This window comes from Ambystoma mexicanum, chromosome 1p (assembly GCF_040938575.1).
Source record: "Ambystoma mexicanum isolate Mex_15411 chromosome 1p, UKY_AmexF1_1, whole genome shotgun sequence".
Classification (NCBI taxonomy): Eukaryota; Metazoa; Chordata; class Amphibia; order Caudata; family Ambystomatidae; genus Ambystoma; species Ambystoma mexicanum.
Window position 1 is genome coordinate 102,232,870 of NC_090921.1, and position 14,515 is coordinate 102,247,384.

Sequence of the window (14,515 nt, forward strand, 5' to 3'; positions counted from 1 at the left end):
GTCAAGACAATCAAAAAGCACACTAACTGTCCACACTGTTAAACTCACCCGAATATTTTGAAGGCTCCAACAAATTTCTTTAATATTTACACTGCGATCAAATTTTACCCAGCCGCGACGATAGAATCTAATTTGTAGAAGAAAAAAAAAAGTTACACGCATGCAAGCATCTAAAAAATGAAACTACTACAAGAACTCTAAACGTGGTTACCCCAATGTTTTGGTGAAGCAGAGAACTAAAAAATGAAAGTTTCAATACAAGCCTAAACTGTCTTCCTGACCACAAAGTGTCAAGTCTGTGAGCTTCTTTCAGCCAGCGGTGAAGGTGGGTAACAAATCACAAGCAAACAATGCTTCAGAGTAGCAGTCCCTCTATCTGCCGACCGACCCACCAGCATTCCTCCCTCGCACTTCCTATTCTGTGCACTTACTAGACCTTGAATGTTCCATGTGTAGCTGTAATTATGTTCATTCTGTATGATCTGCTGATTGTAAATAACTCTGTACGCTTCTATTATTTTTGTCTTATAATGTATGAATGATGACCAAGATGTCTAAACGCGCTGTGATACCCCAGGGTCTGGGCGTGTAACAAATGTAAGAAATAAAATTAGTCTGTCCAGTACTCCCTGCCTCCCTCCGTCCGTCCGTCCGTCCGTCCGTCCGTCCGTCCGTCCGTCCGTCCCCCCTCCCCCCTCCACCCCCACCTCACTCCCTAGCTTGGTCACGCTTGAAATACTCCTGCATAGGCGCATTGGTTGACCAACCACCAAGAAATCTGAATGTTCTTTTCCTTTTTATCATGTTGTAAAACAATAAAAAAGTTAAAAAAAAATGTACGCCAGACCAGTACTGTAGTTTATACATCTATATGTTCCCTTCCCTCTTCCCCCCCCTTCTCCCCTGACCCTTTTGTCCAGAACTTCACTAGTAGATATGCTAGTCTAAACTGAGAAATCCACTTTTCTAGGTTGTCCCGTCACCACGTTACTTGTCTTTATGTAAAGCGCTCCGATGCCTGTGGTCTGCAGCGCTATAGAAATAAATAAAATAAGCCTCTGGCCTAGTATGCTAGTTATTGTTAGATCATTCGTAATCAAGGCCCAAGAATGACTATTCCCTTGTTTTCTTCCCACTTTGAAGCACTTTACTTATGTATGAGCACTTTACAAATAAAGTACTACTACATGCATGTAAAATGTAAGCTGGAATGTTCGTAGGCAGACACATGAAAGGGGTTATTACAAGGATTTGCTACTTTCAGCTCTCCAAAGGTTAACAAATACCACTGCTCTCAGCCCTCGCCAGCATTGGCAATGGTGAGGGATCCGGGCAGTTGGTGTTCATAAGATAGAGCTACAAGCTTCCGAAACATTCATTAGGACTTAAAAAACAGGACCAAATACAGAAGTGCGGTGTCAAACATTAGACGTGGTTTTTATTTAATATACAAGAAGGTGGTGGGTGGCCATTAGTGGGGAAGGCAGATGTGAAACCAGTGGTGTAGACTGGTGCATGGGGATATGGGGCAGGTATGCATCCAGTTTGTGTGACATCTTGTTTCTGTAGTTGGGGCAAGGAACTTGTGAGTATGCTCTCCATGGAGAAGAGTCCAAGATCTGATGAGCACTTTGTGGAATCAACGCGAGACTCCTTATTGCCCTACTTAGCCGCCAATTTGGGAGAATGATCGGGCTAAATTGTAGCTTAGTCGTGGTTTAGCTAGGATTGTGGTGGCCATCTGTGGGAGTGGTGTGGTTTCAGTTTGCAGTTTAAGGTGGAATGAGATGGGGAGTCTGCCAGCCGGAAAGGGGGGGGGGGGGGGGAGAGGGAGGCTAGGCCATGCAAAACAAAACTTGAAATATTGCCACCCTAACTCAGGCCATTTGCAGACAGGTATAGTTTACATAGTGCTTTGGAATACGCAGGAATATTTATGCCCACAAAATGAAGTGTGAGGATTACCTTCGCTCTGGGTGAGGATCAGACAATGCCACTCTAATGAAGCCAGGAAACCGCTTGCAAAGCTGAAGAATGGAGAAAGAAAAAAATCATTTTAATTATTCCCATGCTACACTTCTCACACAATACTTTGGCACATGGAAATCTTCCCCATTACTAGATCCAGCTGCTGCTCATTCTCAAGTGATACCTTCTCCACCAATGGATGGATGGCCAAGTTAGAAACACAACCTACCGATTGTTAGGCAAGATTGTATGCAGTAACCCTGTGGGAGACTACACCAGCCTTGTCCTCTTGGCAATAGGTAACCCCAACCTTTGGTATAGGCCTGTACTACACAAGTTGTTAGAGTGACTGAGCACCCAGACTTCCCACATGAGGGATCAATGTGAGCTGTAGAGGGGCAACAGAGTTTCAAAGTGACATGTAGTCAAATAACACATACTCAAGGTTTCCTATTAAAATAGTTATGAATTTCAGTTTTAAAATTAGCCTTCTTTAGAGATAAGATGCAACAATAAAATACACTGCTTCAGTTAAGTAGATACCCTTTTGGGATGTAACTGTTAGGCAGAATTGCAGGCAGCACCCTCTGGGAACACACAATTAGGACTACAGGTGTAAACTAAAACCAACCTTTGGTATAAGTCTAAACCACACACTTGAGATAAGCCTGGCTGCTCAGCTCACTACCAAGAGGGAATGTGAGCAGTAGAAGTTACACAGAAGTATCACAATCACAGTGGTTCAAGTAGACAATTACACTCAAGGTTTCCTGGTAAAAAATACAAACATTTAAGCAGTCATTTGAAAATATTCACTAGTAGAAATCAACTCAATATTAAACACCAATATACTACAGCATAAAACTCGAAGTTGTAGGGACAGTTTGAGCTCCCCTGAAAAAGGAGCAAAATGGTACTTCTATACTTTTAAATAGGAATAAAAAGCAGAGGTGTGTACAAAAAGGTTAGAAAACACTTCTTTCAGATAATGCAAAGTTTCAAACTACCAGGTGGGTCAGTTCAATTCAATAGGCCAGGCCAAAGTCAATAGTCTAGTGTTCTTGGATAGGACAGCACAGTTCTGGTACAGATGGAGAAGTCTTTAAAAAAGTTTAGAAGTAGTTTAGCTGAAAGCTAAAGATCTGCTGGGTCACAATCTGTTTAGGCCTGCAAGTTGGAAAGTTTCTCAAACTTTCACCGCGAGTGTTAGGATCTCTCAACCGTGTCGCACAGTACCTTAAAGTGAAGCAAAACAATGTAGCTGAAGATGTTGGTTCCTGACAGTGCCTGCAGATCTCGGTGCCTGAGCCTCAGTCGTGGGGACAAGAGGCAGGACGTGGGGGGACTCCTGCACGTGATCGTCATCGGAGCAAACAAAATGGAGTCACTTTGGTACAGTAGCCGTTGCTTCAAGACACGAACTGCTTTCCATAGCTAAACCTTACCCAGCATTGAGAATGGTATGATAAAACATTCATAGCGCGCCTATACACAAGTGTTTCAAGGCGCCGACAAGGCAGGGGGTGGGGGGGACAAAAGGACGGACAACAATCCTACTAGGCCAGGTGTCATTCAGATCACGCAAGTGCGTGGGAAGGGGGCTGAGACAGTGCAGTACAAGGGAAAGAGAATAAAAATAAATGGCCAGCATGTGGCAAGTGCAGGCAACAGGAGTCAAGAGCTGGCAGGGGACTGTAGGAATACAGACACAGTCCCCAAGTGCAGGGGTTGCCAGGTGGGCAGTGCAGGTGTGGGACGCTGGCGAGAGAAGGACCTGGGCCCGAGATCAGAGGGTGTCCAGGTAGCCAGTACAGTTCCAGCCAGGAGGTCAGCAGAGGAGAAAAAGCGGAAGCAAAGAAAGGTTTTGAGGTGCTTCTGGAACTGGAGATGGTTCTCCTCAAGTTTAAGGGAGGCAGTTCCAGAGGAAGGGACCAGCCGAAGAAAGATCTACCACCATCTTGTTGCTTGGAGAAGCGACCGACCCCGAGGGAGTTGGAGGCGGATGAGCAAAGAGCTCGAGAAGGACTATATTTAGGAAGAGGGAGTTGAAGGTATTGAGGCCCCAGAAGGCCTTTGGGACGATGCAGAGGGCTTTGAACTTAATCCTTGCAGCCACTGGGAGCCAGTGCAGAGATTTCAGTCCGAGAGATACGATCCCTGGGCTTGAGGCCAAGAATAAGTCTCTCAGTCTTGTTCTGGATAAGTTGCAGAGGGCGGAGAGCAGAAGACGGCAGATTTAGAAAGAGGCTGTTACAATAGTCCAGCCTAGAGAGAACCAGAGCTCTGGAGACAGTGAGCTTCGGGGGGAAGGAAAGGAAGAATACCTCCGAGGAGGTGCAGCTGGTAGTGTGACTTCTTAGAGAAGTCAGATGTGAGGAGAGAAGGAATGACCCTGAGTTTTTTAGCCTTGCAGGTGGGAGCAGGAAGAGGGCCAGGTGTCTTCCGAGCTGATTGGTCCCACCAACTCAAACGAAGAAGCCGTCCTTTAAGGTGCTGCTCCGTCGAATGGAGATCTGGCAATTCGGAGTTGCAGCAGGGCTTCACCGTGCAAACCTACGGTCCAGTGGTGGGGGCAGAGGGCGCTGGTGTGAACAAGTCCTCAACATCCAGCAAAGTTACTGGTGTCTCTAAGGTGAAGGGAATTACCACTTCTGAGAATTCACCCCAACAGTAACAGACTTCTTACTCCCTGAGGGGACTTCAATTACTAGGACACTGGACATTGATAGATCACTTTTACACTTGCATGCAATACTGAGGTTGTGGAAAAAGGGGAAAGTTAGGGAAGGAAACAAAGGTTGACAAGAGTCTCCAAATAGATAAGTTACTTGCTGGGAAAGGGTTAACCTATTTTTCATTGGGGATTGTAAAGTACTTATGTATGACTTTTTGAGGGACAGATTAAAGTCAGAGGGTAAGTAGAGCCTGCAGGGAGCCAGGAAAGCCAATGTCAATTGAACAAAGTCTAGGGGAGCTGAGACACTTCTTGAAGCTAGCACAAATCTTGCACAATGTTAAGAGTTTTGTGGTAAAAAGGAATCATTGTTGGGCCACAAGCTTGGAGGCGTGTGAAAAGCAAAGATGCAAGCAACTCTGCAAAGGGCAGCAAATGCAAGTCTCCACTGAGGGCAAGCAAGCTACACACAAGAGGTAAATACCCCCAAGTTAGACAGCACCTTAGTTCTGAAGAAAAAGTATCCAGCTGGCTTCTGTTCCTGTTGCAGTACTGCAGATCCTGTGTTCCTGGGCCTCAGCCATGGGGACAGGAGGGAGGACGTCTGGGGACTCCTGCACTGCGAATTGAAGGTCGGCGGCAGTGATTGACTTACTCCAGATCAGTGGCGCAACCGGCAAATGGCACCACTGCGGCTCTTGGACATCTTGTAGGCTTCTGGGGTCCAGCCCCCAGTTGGAGGCTCAAGTTTGGTCACCCTGCTTCGGGGGGGGGGGCGTTGGGGGTCCTCAGTACCTTCCTGGAGCTCTGGTCCGGCTCAAAGACGATGCACTCGTTCCTGGTGTACATGTCCCCTGGCACTAGTTTATAGCAGCAGCAAAGTAAATCCAGCAAGGAGAGGGGTTCCAGTAAAGTCAGTCTTGGGTCAGTTGGTCCCACCAATGCAAGAGAAGTCGCCCGTTCCGGGCTTCTCTAGTCGATGCGAAAATTGGAGCTTCGGAACTGTAGCAGGGCTTCGCTGGGCAAACCAACAGTCCAGGAGGGTGCAGCAAGCTTCTCTTCCCGTTTCTTCTTCGGTCCCTTCATCCAGTGGTAGACCTAGCCTTTTATGCAAGTTCCTCTGTTGGGTAAAATTTTCCAACCTTTTTCCACACTCACAGAATCTTTTACTCCTTCCATGGGTGTCATTTTTTGACTCTCCAAGTTATCCTCTTTAACAACTTATTGGCAATAAGTGCCTGTTGCTGGGTTGCCCTAGAGGCTCCCCTTTTAACTTACCTTTGCTAACCTTGAGAGAACTACAGTTCCCAAAAGCTAGAAAGGCTCTTTGCATCCCTTTTACATTTTATTTGTTGAAAACAGTCCACCCCACCTTATGTGGAGTGCTGGGGAGATGCAATGTATCCCCTTTCGCACTAAAACTAACAATTATGTTACAGGGATAAGCTTACCTTCAATGGCTGGTGGCAGTGATACCTTGTATTCGTTTGGTGCACCTTTCACGTGGGCTGTGTTCACAGCTGCAGTAAAGCCACCTAAGGGTGCTCATTTTACCAAAATGGTCCCAATCTTTTTTCACCATTTTAGTGTTTGTCCTTTCTTGTTCCTTCCCCCGATATCCAGGGCAGGAAATTCCTGTGTGTGATTTTTATCTTCGGTAGGAGCCCCCTGGACTCTCCGCCCAGGCTCCAGTGTCTGAGGGCAGGAAGCGAGGAAGGAGTCTAAAACTCTACAGCCCTTTGTCTTCCTCCTTACCTGAATGGGGAAGAATCTCAGTGGTTGGCTGGGTATCCTGATTGGACAACCAGACCGCCCCTTGTTGTAAAATGTAGGGAGAGAATGCAGACGTGCTGTAGTTTGTTAAATACTGCGAACCTGGAAGCTGAAGACAAGTCAACCATTGGAACCGAAATCGAAGAGGATGAAGGAAAAGCAGCTGAAACGATTTCCATTGACCTGAGAATCTGCTGTGTAACTGGAGCCTGCTGTAGCCCTTCATTCCAATCAACCTGGGGACTCCAAATAGAGGAACCTGACCCAAAGCCTGGTGAGACCCACTAGACTCAAAGACCTGCATTTGACCCATCCCATGGGTTGCTGCGACCTTGTGTCGCTGCAATACTTCAATACCCTGAGACCTTGAGCCATTGTGCGGTGCAGTCTTCCGAATTCTGAATCTCGCTGAAACTTCGTGGGCATCCTGGTGGATTTCCAGAGACCTGAATCTAGTCCAAAGAGTGCTGGACCTTTGTAACAATGAGCATTCAACAGAAATGGTCTTCTTTGCACCTTGGAAAAGGTGCCAAATCTGCAAAACTGCATTCGGCTGCGAGGAAAACCTTGCCTCGAGCCTTCTTAATTGATCCCTGCTGCAAAGCTCCGTCTGAGGTCTTGTTTTCAGTCACCACGACAAGGAATCCACTGACTAGGTAGTTGGCTGCAGATCCCTCATGCTGGAAAATCTTCAATGCTGAGGTACTGTGTCGGCTTTGGTATGCACTTACCTTAAGTCTTAGATTGTTGTGTAGCTGTGGGGTTATCTTTGATGGGGAGGCCTCTCATCCAGTGCACCCAGTACCACTGCTAGAATCCTGCTAGGGTGTCTTCTGTGATGCCCCTGGACCATTTAACTATTAGTAAAAAACTCAGTTTTCCCAGTCTTCCTAAGGAACTGACTTTTGCGATTTAAGAACCTATCCAGACACTGACATTAGATCCTAGTAAACCCCTTCTGCCACCGAGAACACTCATGCTCCAAGTATAAGGGAAATACTTATTAGGGGTTGGACCTTTTGCCTAGAAAAGACATGCATTACTTAACGTAAAAGCATTTCTGATTGTGTCTGCTTAGATTCACATGCTGTGCATATAGTCCGACATCCAGTGGTAGCCATGGAGTATTGAATCTGGTCTTCCGAGAAACAAAAGGGGTCGCCATGGGCGTGCCTGTATCACTATCGTGACGTGTAGTGTACCCAGGATCCCTCACGAGTCGTGGTTCCTCAGATTGTATTTTAGGGAGGGCTGGCGATGCAGACGGTCTGCGGGTGCCGCCAAAACTTAGTGTACCCATTGGCGCTTAAGTTTTCTTTGACTTGGTCGAAGATTGACTTGGGGTTGTGTGCTTAGTGCTATGTAAATGTTAGTCTGTCGCCGGGGTGTACCTTCCTATAGCAGTGCCTGAGCCATGCCTGGAGGGGCCAGGGACAGATTATGCAGAAAAGGAGTGCTCCATCAAAAGGTCAACGACCTCCAGGTTGGAGGTCTGTTTGTCACTATTGCCGTCCGATTCAGTGGCTGCGGCAGCGGGAGAAAACTCAGCCTTTGACATCACGTAGGCCGGCCACCACTTGACTTTGCGCTCCTTTAATGTCTCTGGACGGAGGAGCTTACAAGCCACGCAATCTACTTAGTTGTGATCGAGGGGCAAGCAACGGTTACACAGTTTAGGCTCATCTCTCCAAGGAAATGTGCCTTTGCAAATGGGGCAAAACCTAAATGTGTCCTCTCCATAGCTGAGGATGGGTAGAGTGACGAAGACCAAGAGGAAGGAAAAGGAAAGTCAGATTGTACAGAAAAGTCGACCCTGACCCCACTCTCCCTCCTGTGTAGGCCGGCGGAAGGCCCGGACACGTGGTCGGCAGTGCCGACTGGATCACCGTCCGTCAAAGTTCTGAAGGTTCAGGTTTTCGGTGGAGATCTGGGACAGCTGTCGAAATAAGGGACAGACAGGGTGAACCAAGTATTATATAACTATTCTACCAAAGGTCAAAGTTACAATACGCAATGTCTGACGAGCTCTGCATAAGGCGACCAGTATGCTAGGCCAAAAAAACAATGAGGTACCTCGACGCGCGAGGGATCTAGGGTACACTACACGTCACGTAGGGATAGTGTTACAGGCACGTCCATGTTGATGTCCCATTTCGATTCTCGAAGGACAAGATGTAATCCTCCGCGGTTACCACTGGATGTCAGACTATATGCACAGCATGTGATTCTAAGCAGATTAACAAACATCAGAAATAAGTGTTTAAAAGTTACTTAATTGCAAAAGAGTTGGATGGTAACTGAACAGTTACAAAAGTTTTTACTTACCTTGGATGTGTGATGCACTATTCTTAAAGGTATGGTTAACAACTTTCTTTCCTTAGCAACTGTTATGCCATTCTAATAGAAAGTAGATGTGAAGGTATATTAGTCACCTGTGATTAGGTTGTGCCTCTTCCCGAAAAGTAATGTATTGGTTACACCAGATCATTCCTGTTAGTATAATTGTATGAGGTCCAACTGTCTTGCTTCCCCTGACCTGCTGTTAGCCCGTGCAGAATACATGCATTAGGTTGTTGCCAAACTGGAATAAGTCATTCAGTAAAGTAACATTATGGTTTACTTTCCCTGTGCTATCATAGCCAGAGTCTGTGGTTCTAACTGTCCCTTATAATTCCTACATCAGTTACTTGTATAGTTGGGAAAGATCTAACCTGGACTCCTTGTGAGATTGAAAACGTATATGGGTTTTACTTACAATGAGTTAGCCGTGTGCCATCCAAAAAGAAGTTCGAGTTACTGCTCATCACAGATCTCAAAAGCACCTGTAATTGAATACTACATCCTTATGTTTTACTCACCGAGTAAAACAGTGGTCACATAGGTTTTTACTGTGCCTGGAATAAGTGGTTCACCATTTACAAAAAGTAAATTGTTTAAATGACTGATTATGTCATTTGTACTGAGAGTCACTGTAGAACTGATAGGGTCTACTGCCCTTGCTTTAGTGAATGTAATTGTGAAAGTAATCATTGGTTTTTACTCATGAATCGGTGTAACCTATACTGAAAGTGTATGAAAAGGTTCCGACTTCACCCGTTAGTTGTTCCAAATAAGGTTTATGCTTTGGTCATTGCACCTTCAAGCATAGTCTTGTGTTTGGATAATTGTGATTACATATGCTGTGTGATGGTACTTACCACTAGATGTGTGTGACTACCTGTATTTAAATAGTATTTTTACATACATAGTTTGTGTTTCTATAGACCATTTGCATTACAATTTCATCTGTGCTTATTCTACAGCCCTCTCCCCTCCCAAGATAAGCCTTGCTGCTCTGTCTATGCTACCAAGAACTCAGGTGGTACAGCCTTATACCAAGTGAAATCTTGTACTTCCTCAGTTGAATGGTTTTACTAAGCCCTTGGGCTTTAGAAAAACCGTCCTAACATTATTGCATTCATTCGCTGCCGAGCGGTCACTCATAGCAGGGTGGCTGTCCAAGGACAGCCAGCCACCCAGCCAATCACCTTTGGGTGCATTCCTGTAACCAAGGAAATTAAGCACATGGAGTTTCGGGAACCTCCCTTGCTTCCAGCCTGACACGCTGGAGCCAGAGGCGGCTTCGCCCATGAATCCCACCAAAGGTAAAACTAACAAAGGGGCCAAACATGGTTTGGCGCGCAGAGTAAAACCCAAGAAAGAACACACAAGCAAGAAATGATGAAAAAAAGACTGGGCCATTTTGACAAAATGGGCACCCATGGGTGCAATACTGCAGCTGAGGATACAGCCTGCAGTAAAAACACACAATGGTAGGACAATTAAACCACTGGCACCAGGCATTACCTGTAGTCCGGGTAACAAAAATGTTAAATGAGAAAGTAGACAAAGGGGATAGATACTAAGTAACCACCCAGCACGCCAGATAAGATGGTGTGTGCTGCATCTACAAAAGAGGAAAAGGTAAGTAAAGTCAATTTCACTTTACTACTCTTGGAAACCGTTTATCCAAGAGAAGTGTAAGGGAGAATTCTCAGAAATGTGTTAATTCCCTTCTAAGATTTCCCAAAGGTTTAAAAGCCTTCTCTTGGATAACTACTGTTTCCAAGAGCAGTGAAGTGATATTACTTTACTTAAAATTGTAACTTTCTAGACCAACACACCATCTTACAATAGAGTGCTGGAGGGGTTACTTCGTATCGCCTTGGTCTAGTTTCTCATGTAACATTTTTATGTTGCCCTTTCTACAATTAATGGCTGGTGTAAGTGGTTTACTTTTAACTACTGTAGTGTGTTCTTTACCGTAGGCTGCGTTTACAGCTGCAGTAGGCACCCATGGGTGCCAATTTTGTTCAAACGGCCCAGTCTTTTTTTTGCCATTTCTTGCTGGAAAGGTCCTTCTTGAGATGTACTCTGCGCGGCAAATCAAGCTTGGTCCCTTTGTTCATTTGTTCTTTGGTGGGATTCACTGGTGAAGCCCACCTCTTGCTCCAAAGTGTCCGGCAGGGGCAGGAAGTGAGGGAGGCGCCCAAAACTCTACTTGGTTACAGGAATCCATCCAAAGGTGATTGGCTGTCCAAGGACAGTCAGCAGGAGAAACCTGCATAAAAGCAAGGCTTGTTGGTTTGGAAGACAGTTGCCCACTGGACGAAGGAATCCGAAGAAGAACTTGGAAGAGACACCTGCTGCAACTCCTGGGCCATTGGTTTGCCCAGCGAAGCTCTGCTGCTGTGCTGAAGCTCCGAATGCGCCTCGACTAGAGAAGCCCTGCAAGGCTAGTTCTCCTCTTGGGTTCGTGGGACCGATGAACCCCAAAGTGAACTCGTCTGATATCCTCTCGAAGCTGGCAGTACTTCCACTGCTGCTGGAACCAAAGTACCAGGGAGAGAAACACCAGATTATGTGCATCACTTGAGTCGGACCCGAGCTTCAGGAAGTTCCTACGTACTCCCAGGAAGTGGGACTGACCAAGCCCGAGCCACAACAGAGTGCTGGACCTCAGATGTAAGGACAGTTCATAGAGGTAGCCGAGAACCACTGTGGTGCTACTTGCTGAGAGGCGAGGAGCTGAAACCGTGAAGTGCAGCCGAATTGAAGTTTGCCCTTTCGATGCTGCTGACCATCCTATTGCAGGAGTCCCCACAAGTCCTCTTTTTGTCCCCACAACTGAGCCCAGGAACAGGTGCTGCAGAGCTGTAAAAGAACAGAAGCCAGCTGGAACCATGTTAGGGAGAATTCTCAGAATTGTGCCAATTCCCTTTACCTTAGAGACCCCCAGCAACTTCGCCTGATTTTGAGGACTTTACCTGAAGAGTGCGAGACCCTTTTCCCCACTCATGTATAATGTGATTTGGTACACTTTCTTTTTGGTTGTGGAGTCCGACATACTCCATGGGCATCATCTTTTACATTGTGTTACACAGTACCTTCAGTGCAGTGACACAGGGAAGTCTTTCAGATTCCCCAATGTTTAAATCGCTTCTCTGGCATAAACTGTTTCCCAGAGCAGCAAAGTGAAATAGACTACCTACATTTGTAGGTTTCTAGACCAAGCACATACTTTCTTACAATAGGGTGCTGGATGGGTTCCTTAGTATCCCCTTTGTCTTTCTTCTCATTTAACATTTTTGTTACCCTTTCTACAATTAATGGCTGGTGGCAGTGGTTTACTTTTTACCACCATTATGGGATTTTACTGCGGGCTGCGTCGCAGCCACGGTAAAGCCCCCATTGGTGCCTGTTAGGGAGAATTCTCATAAATGTGCTAATTCCCTTCACCTTAGAGACCCCCAGCAACTTTGCTGGATTTTGAGGACTTGATTTTTTTTACCTGAGATAGTGACCCTTTTTCCCACTCTCTCATGTGTTTTAAATGTGTTTTACTCTTGTGTTCTCTTTGGTTATGAAGTCTAACCAACTCCATAAGCATCTTTTCATTTGTGTCACACAGCACTCAGTGCAGTAACAGGGAAACCTTTTCAGGCTTTCCTAAGGTTTAAATACCTTCTCTAGGATAAACTACTGGTTCCCAGAGTAAGTGAAATTGAAGTTACTAGTCTAAATTCCTAGAACCAGCACACCCCATCTTACAATAAAGTGCTGGAGGAGTTACTTAGTATCCCGTGTCTCTAGATGCTCATGTAGCTGTCAAATGCTACCCTTTCCTCTCAGAACGGCTGGCAGTGGTTTTACAACAAACTACCATGATTTTTCCAGACCGTGAACACCAGTAGCGTTAAATCGCGGGAGCCATATTTTTCAAGATTGCGTCTGAGCCGCCTGTGTTTAAAAAGGTGCCGGTCTTTTTTCGCCATTTCTTTTTGAAACTTCCTTCTAGAGTGTCTCTGCGGGCCAAACTAGTGCGAAGCCTGGTGTCAATGAAAACAGGGAGGCAACTGATATGCCCCTCCTGTTGCAGAGTCAGATCTGAAGAGATTTACTCCTTCAATTTTTCCAACTAAAGGTTGTCCCCTGAGGAGGTCAGGTAGAGGCTCACTCTCTTCTTGTTCAGATTCTAAAAGCAAAGCTCCTAGTTGTGGTCTGAAACATAAGCCTTTAGGCAGTTAGTGTGTAGACTGTAGGAGCCTCTTTGGGATTGCCCAAGTCCACTAAATAATTGACCCCCAAGATTCCCAACAACTTTGAAGGGTCCAATCCATTTGTCCTGTAAGGCCCTCTCCATTGTAGGTACCATAACTAGAACAAGCTGGTCTGGAGTAAACTCCACCACGTTGGCCTTCTGGTCATGCCAATGTTGGACCAGAGCCTGACCTGCTTACAAGTTATCAGAAGCTTCGGAGACTCTCACTGGCTTGAGGGAAGGAGCACTCGCCAACCCTTCCTTGATTAAGGCCAAAGGACCTCTAACTGGATGACCATATAGCAGCACAGAGGGGCTGAAACTAACCCCTTCTTGAGGGATTTCTCAATAAGCAAAGCGAAGGCATGGCAGTAGAAGGTCCCACTTTCTTCTAAGGGGTTCCTCTAAAGCACCAATCATGCTCTTCATAGTTCTGTTAAATCTCTCCACCAACCAATTTGATTGGGGATTGTAGGCTGTTGAGAACTTGTAGGACATCTCACAGTTTTTCCACATGGTCTGCATGTAGTCAGACATTTGACCTCCTTAGGAAAATCAACCCTGGTAAAAATCCTAAGGAGTGCCTTAGCCACTGCCTGAGCAGTAACAGTCCTCATAGGTATGGCTTCACGATACTTGGTAGCATGGTCTACCACAACAAATATAAATAGGTTGCCTGAAGTGGGAGGGTCAAATGGACCAACAAGGTCAATCCCTACCCTCTCAAAAAGAACTCCCACCACTGGGAGAGGCACCAAGGGTGCCACGTTCTTGGCTCCTTTCTTGCCAGAAGTCTGACAAGTGTGACAGCTCCTACAGAATATATCTACATCAGACCCCATCTGGGGCCAGTACAAATACAGAGATATCCTCTTTGGTCTTCTTGAAGCTCAAGTAACCAGCCAGAAGAATCTCATGGACTAATTGTAGGAAATTGGGTCTCACCACCTGGGGCACTACAAGTCTTCTGTAGTCCCCTGGGGTAGACTCAATAGGCTCACTGTAGAGGAAGCCATTCTCCCACTACAGCCAATGATTCCCTGGTTCTTGCCCTTCCAGCTGGGAAGCTGCCTGTTGGCCAAGTCCTTCAAGATTAGGACACTCTGACCTCTGCCGATGTCTGCCCTAGAGGGTCCACCTTCTGCCAGTAAAGACTGCAGCTCAGGATGGTCTTTAAAATCTCCAACAAAGGGAAGGGCTTCTTCCGGCTCGGTTTCATCAGTAGTGGTTTTACCACTTTCTGGTTGGTCCTCCCATTCAGCCTCAGCTGGGGGTAACTGGTTTGACCTGTCCTCTCGGTGATGTCCTGGTCCTTATGTTTAGGTATTATACCTTTCTTTCTTCTTGGTCTCTTTCTTTGGCCTGGAATTAGAATGGTGTCCTTCCTGTGGACTCTGTTATAGGAACCTCGAACTTCCAACTGAGAGTCATCTAAAGTTGCCTCTCCAGCCAATCTAGTCTGCTCCTGCTTCCTTTTACTGGGAGGCCTGGGATGCTTGATACAAAGCCAAGAGTCTAAA

At 46.1% G+C, this 14,515-nt stretch overlaps 1 protein-coding gene across 1 annotated transcript in view; it reads right to left on the reverse strand.

Moving 5' to 3' along the window:
- SRRT (serrate, RNA effector molecule) overlaps positions 1–14,515 on the reverse strand; it is a 413,786-nt gene that overhangs the window by 200,728 nt on the left and 198,543 nt on the right. Inside the window, exons 11-12 of the mRNA XM_069644249.1 lie at positions 1,966–2,027; positions 49–127 (exon numbers count right to left, since the gene is read on the reverse strand). Coding sequence (XP_069500350.1) covers positions 49–127; positions 1,966–2,027 — 141 coding nt within the window. The remainder of the gene's footprint in view (positions 1–48; positions 128–1,965; positions 2,028–14,515) is intronic.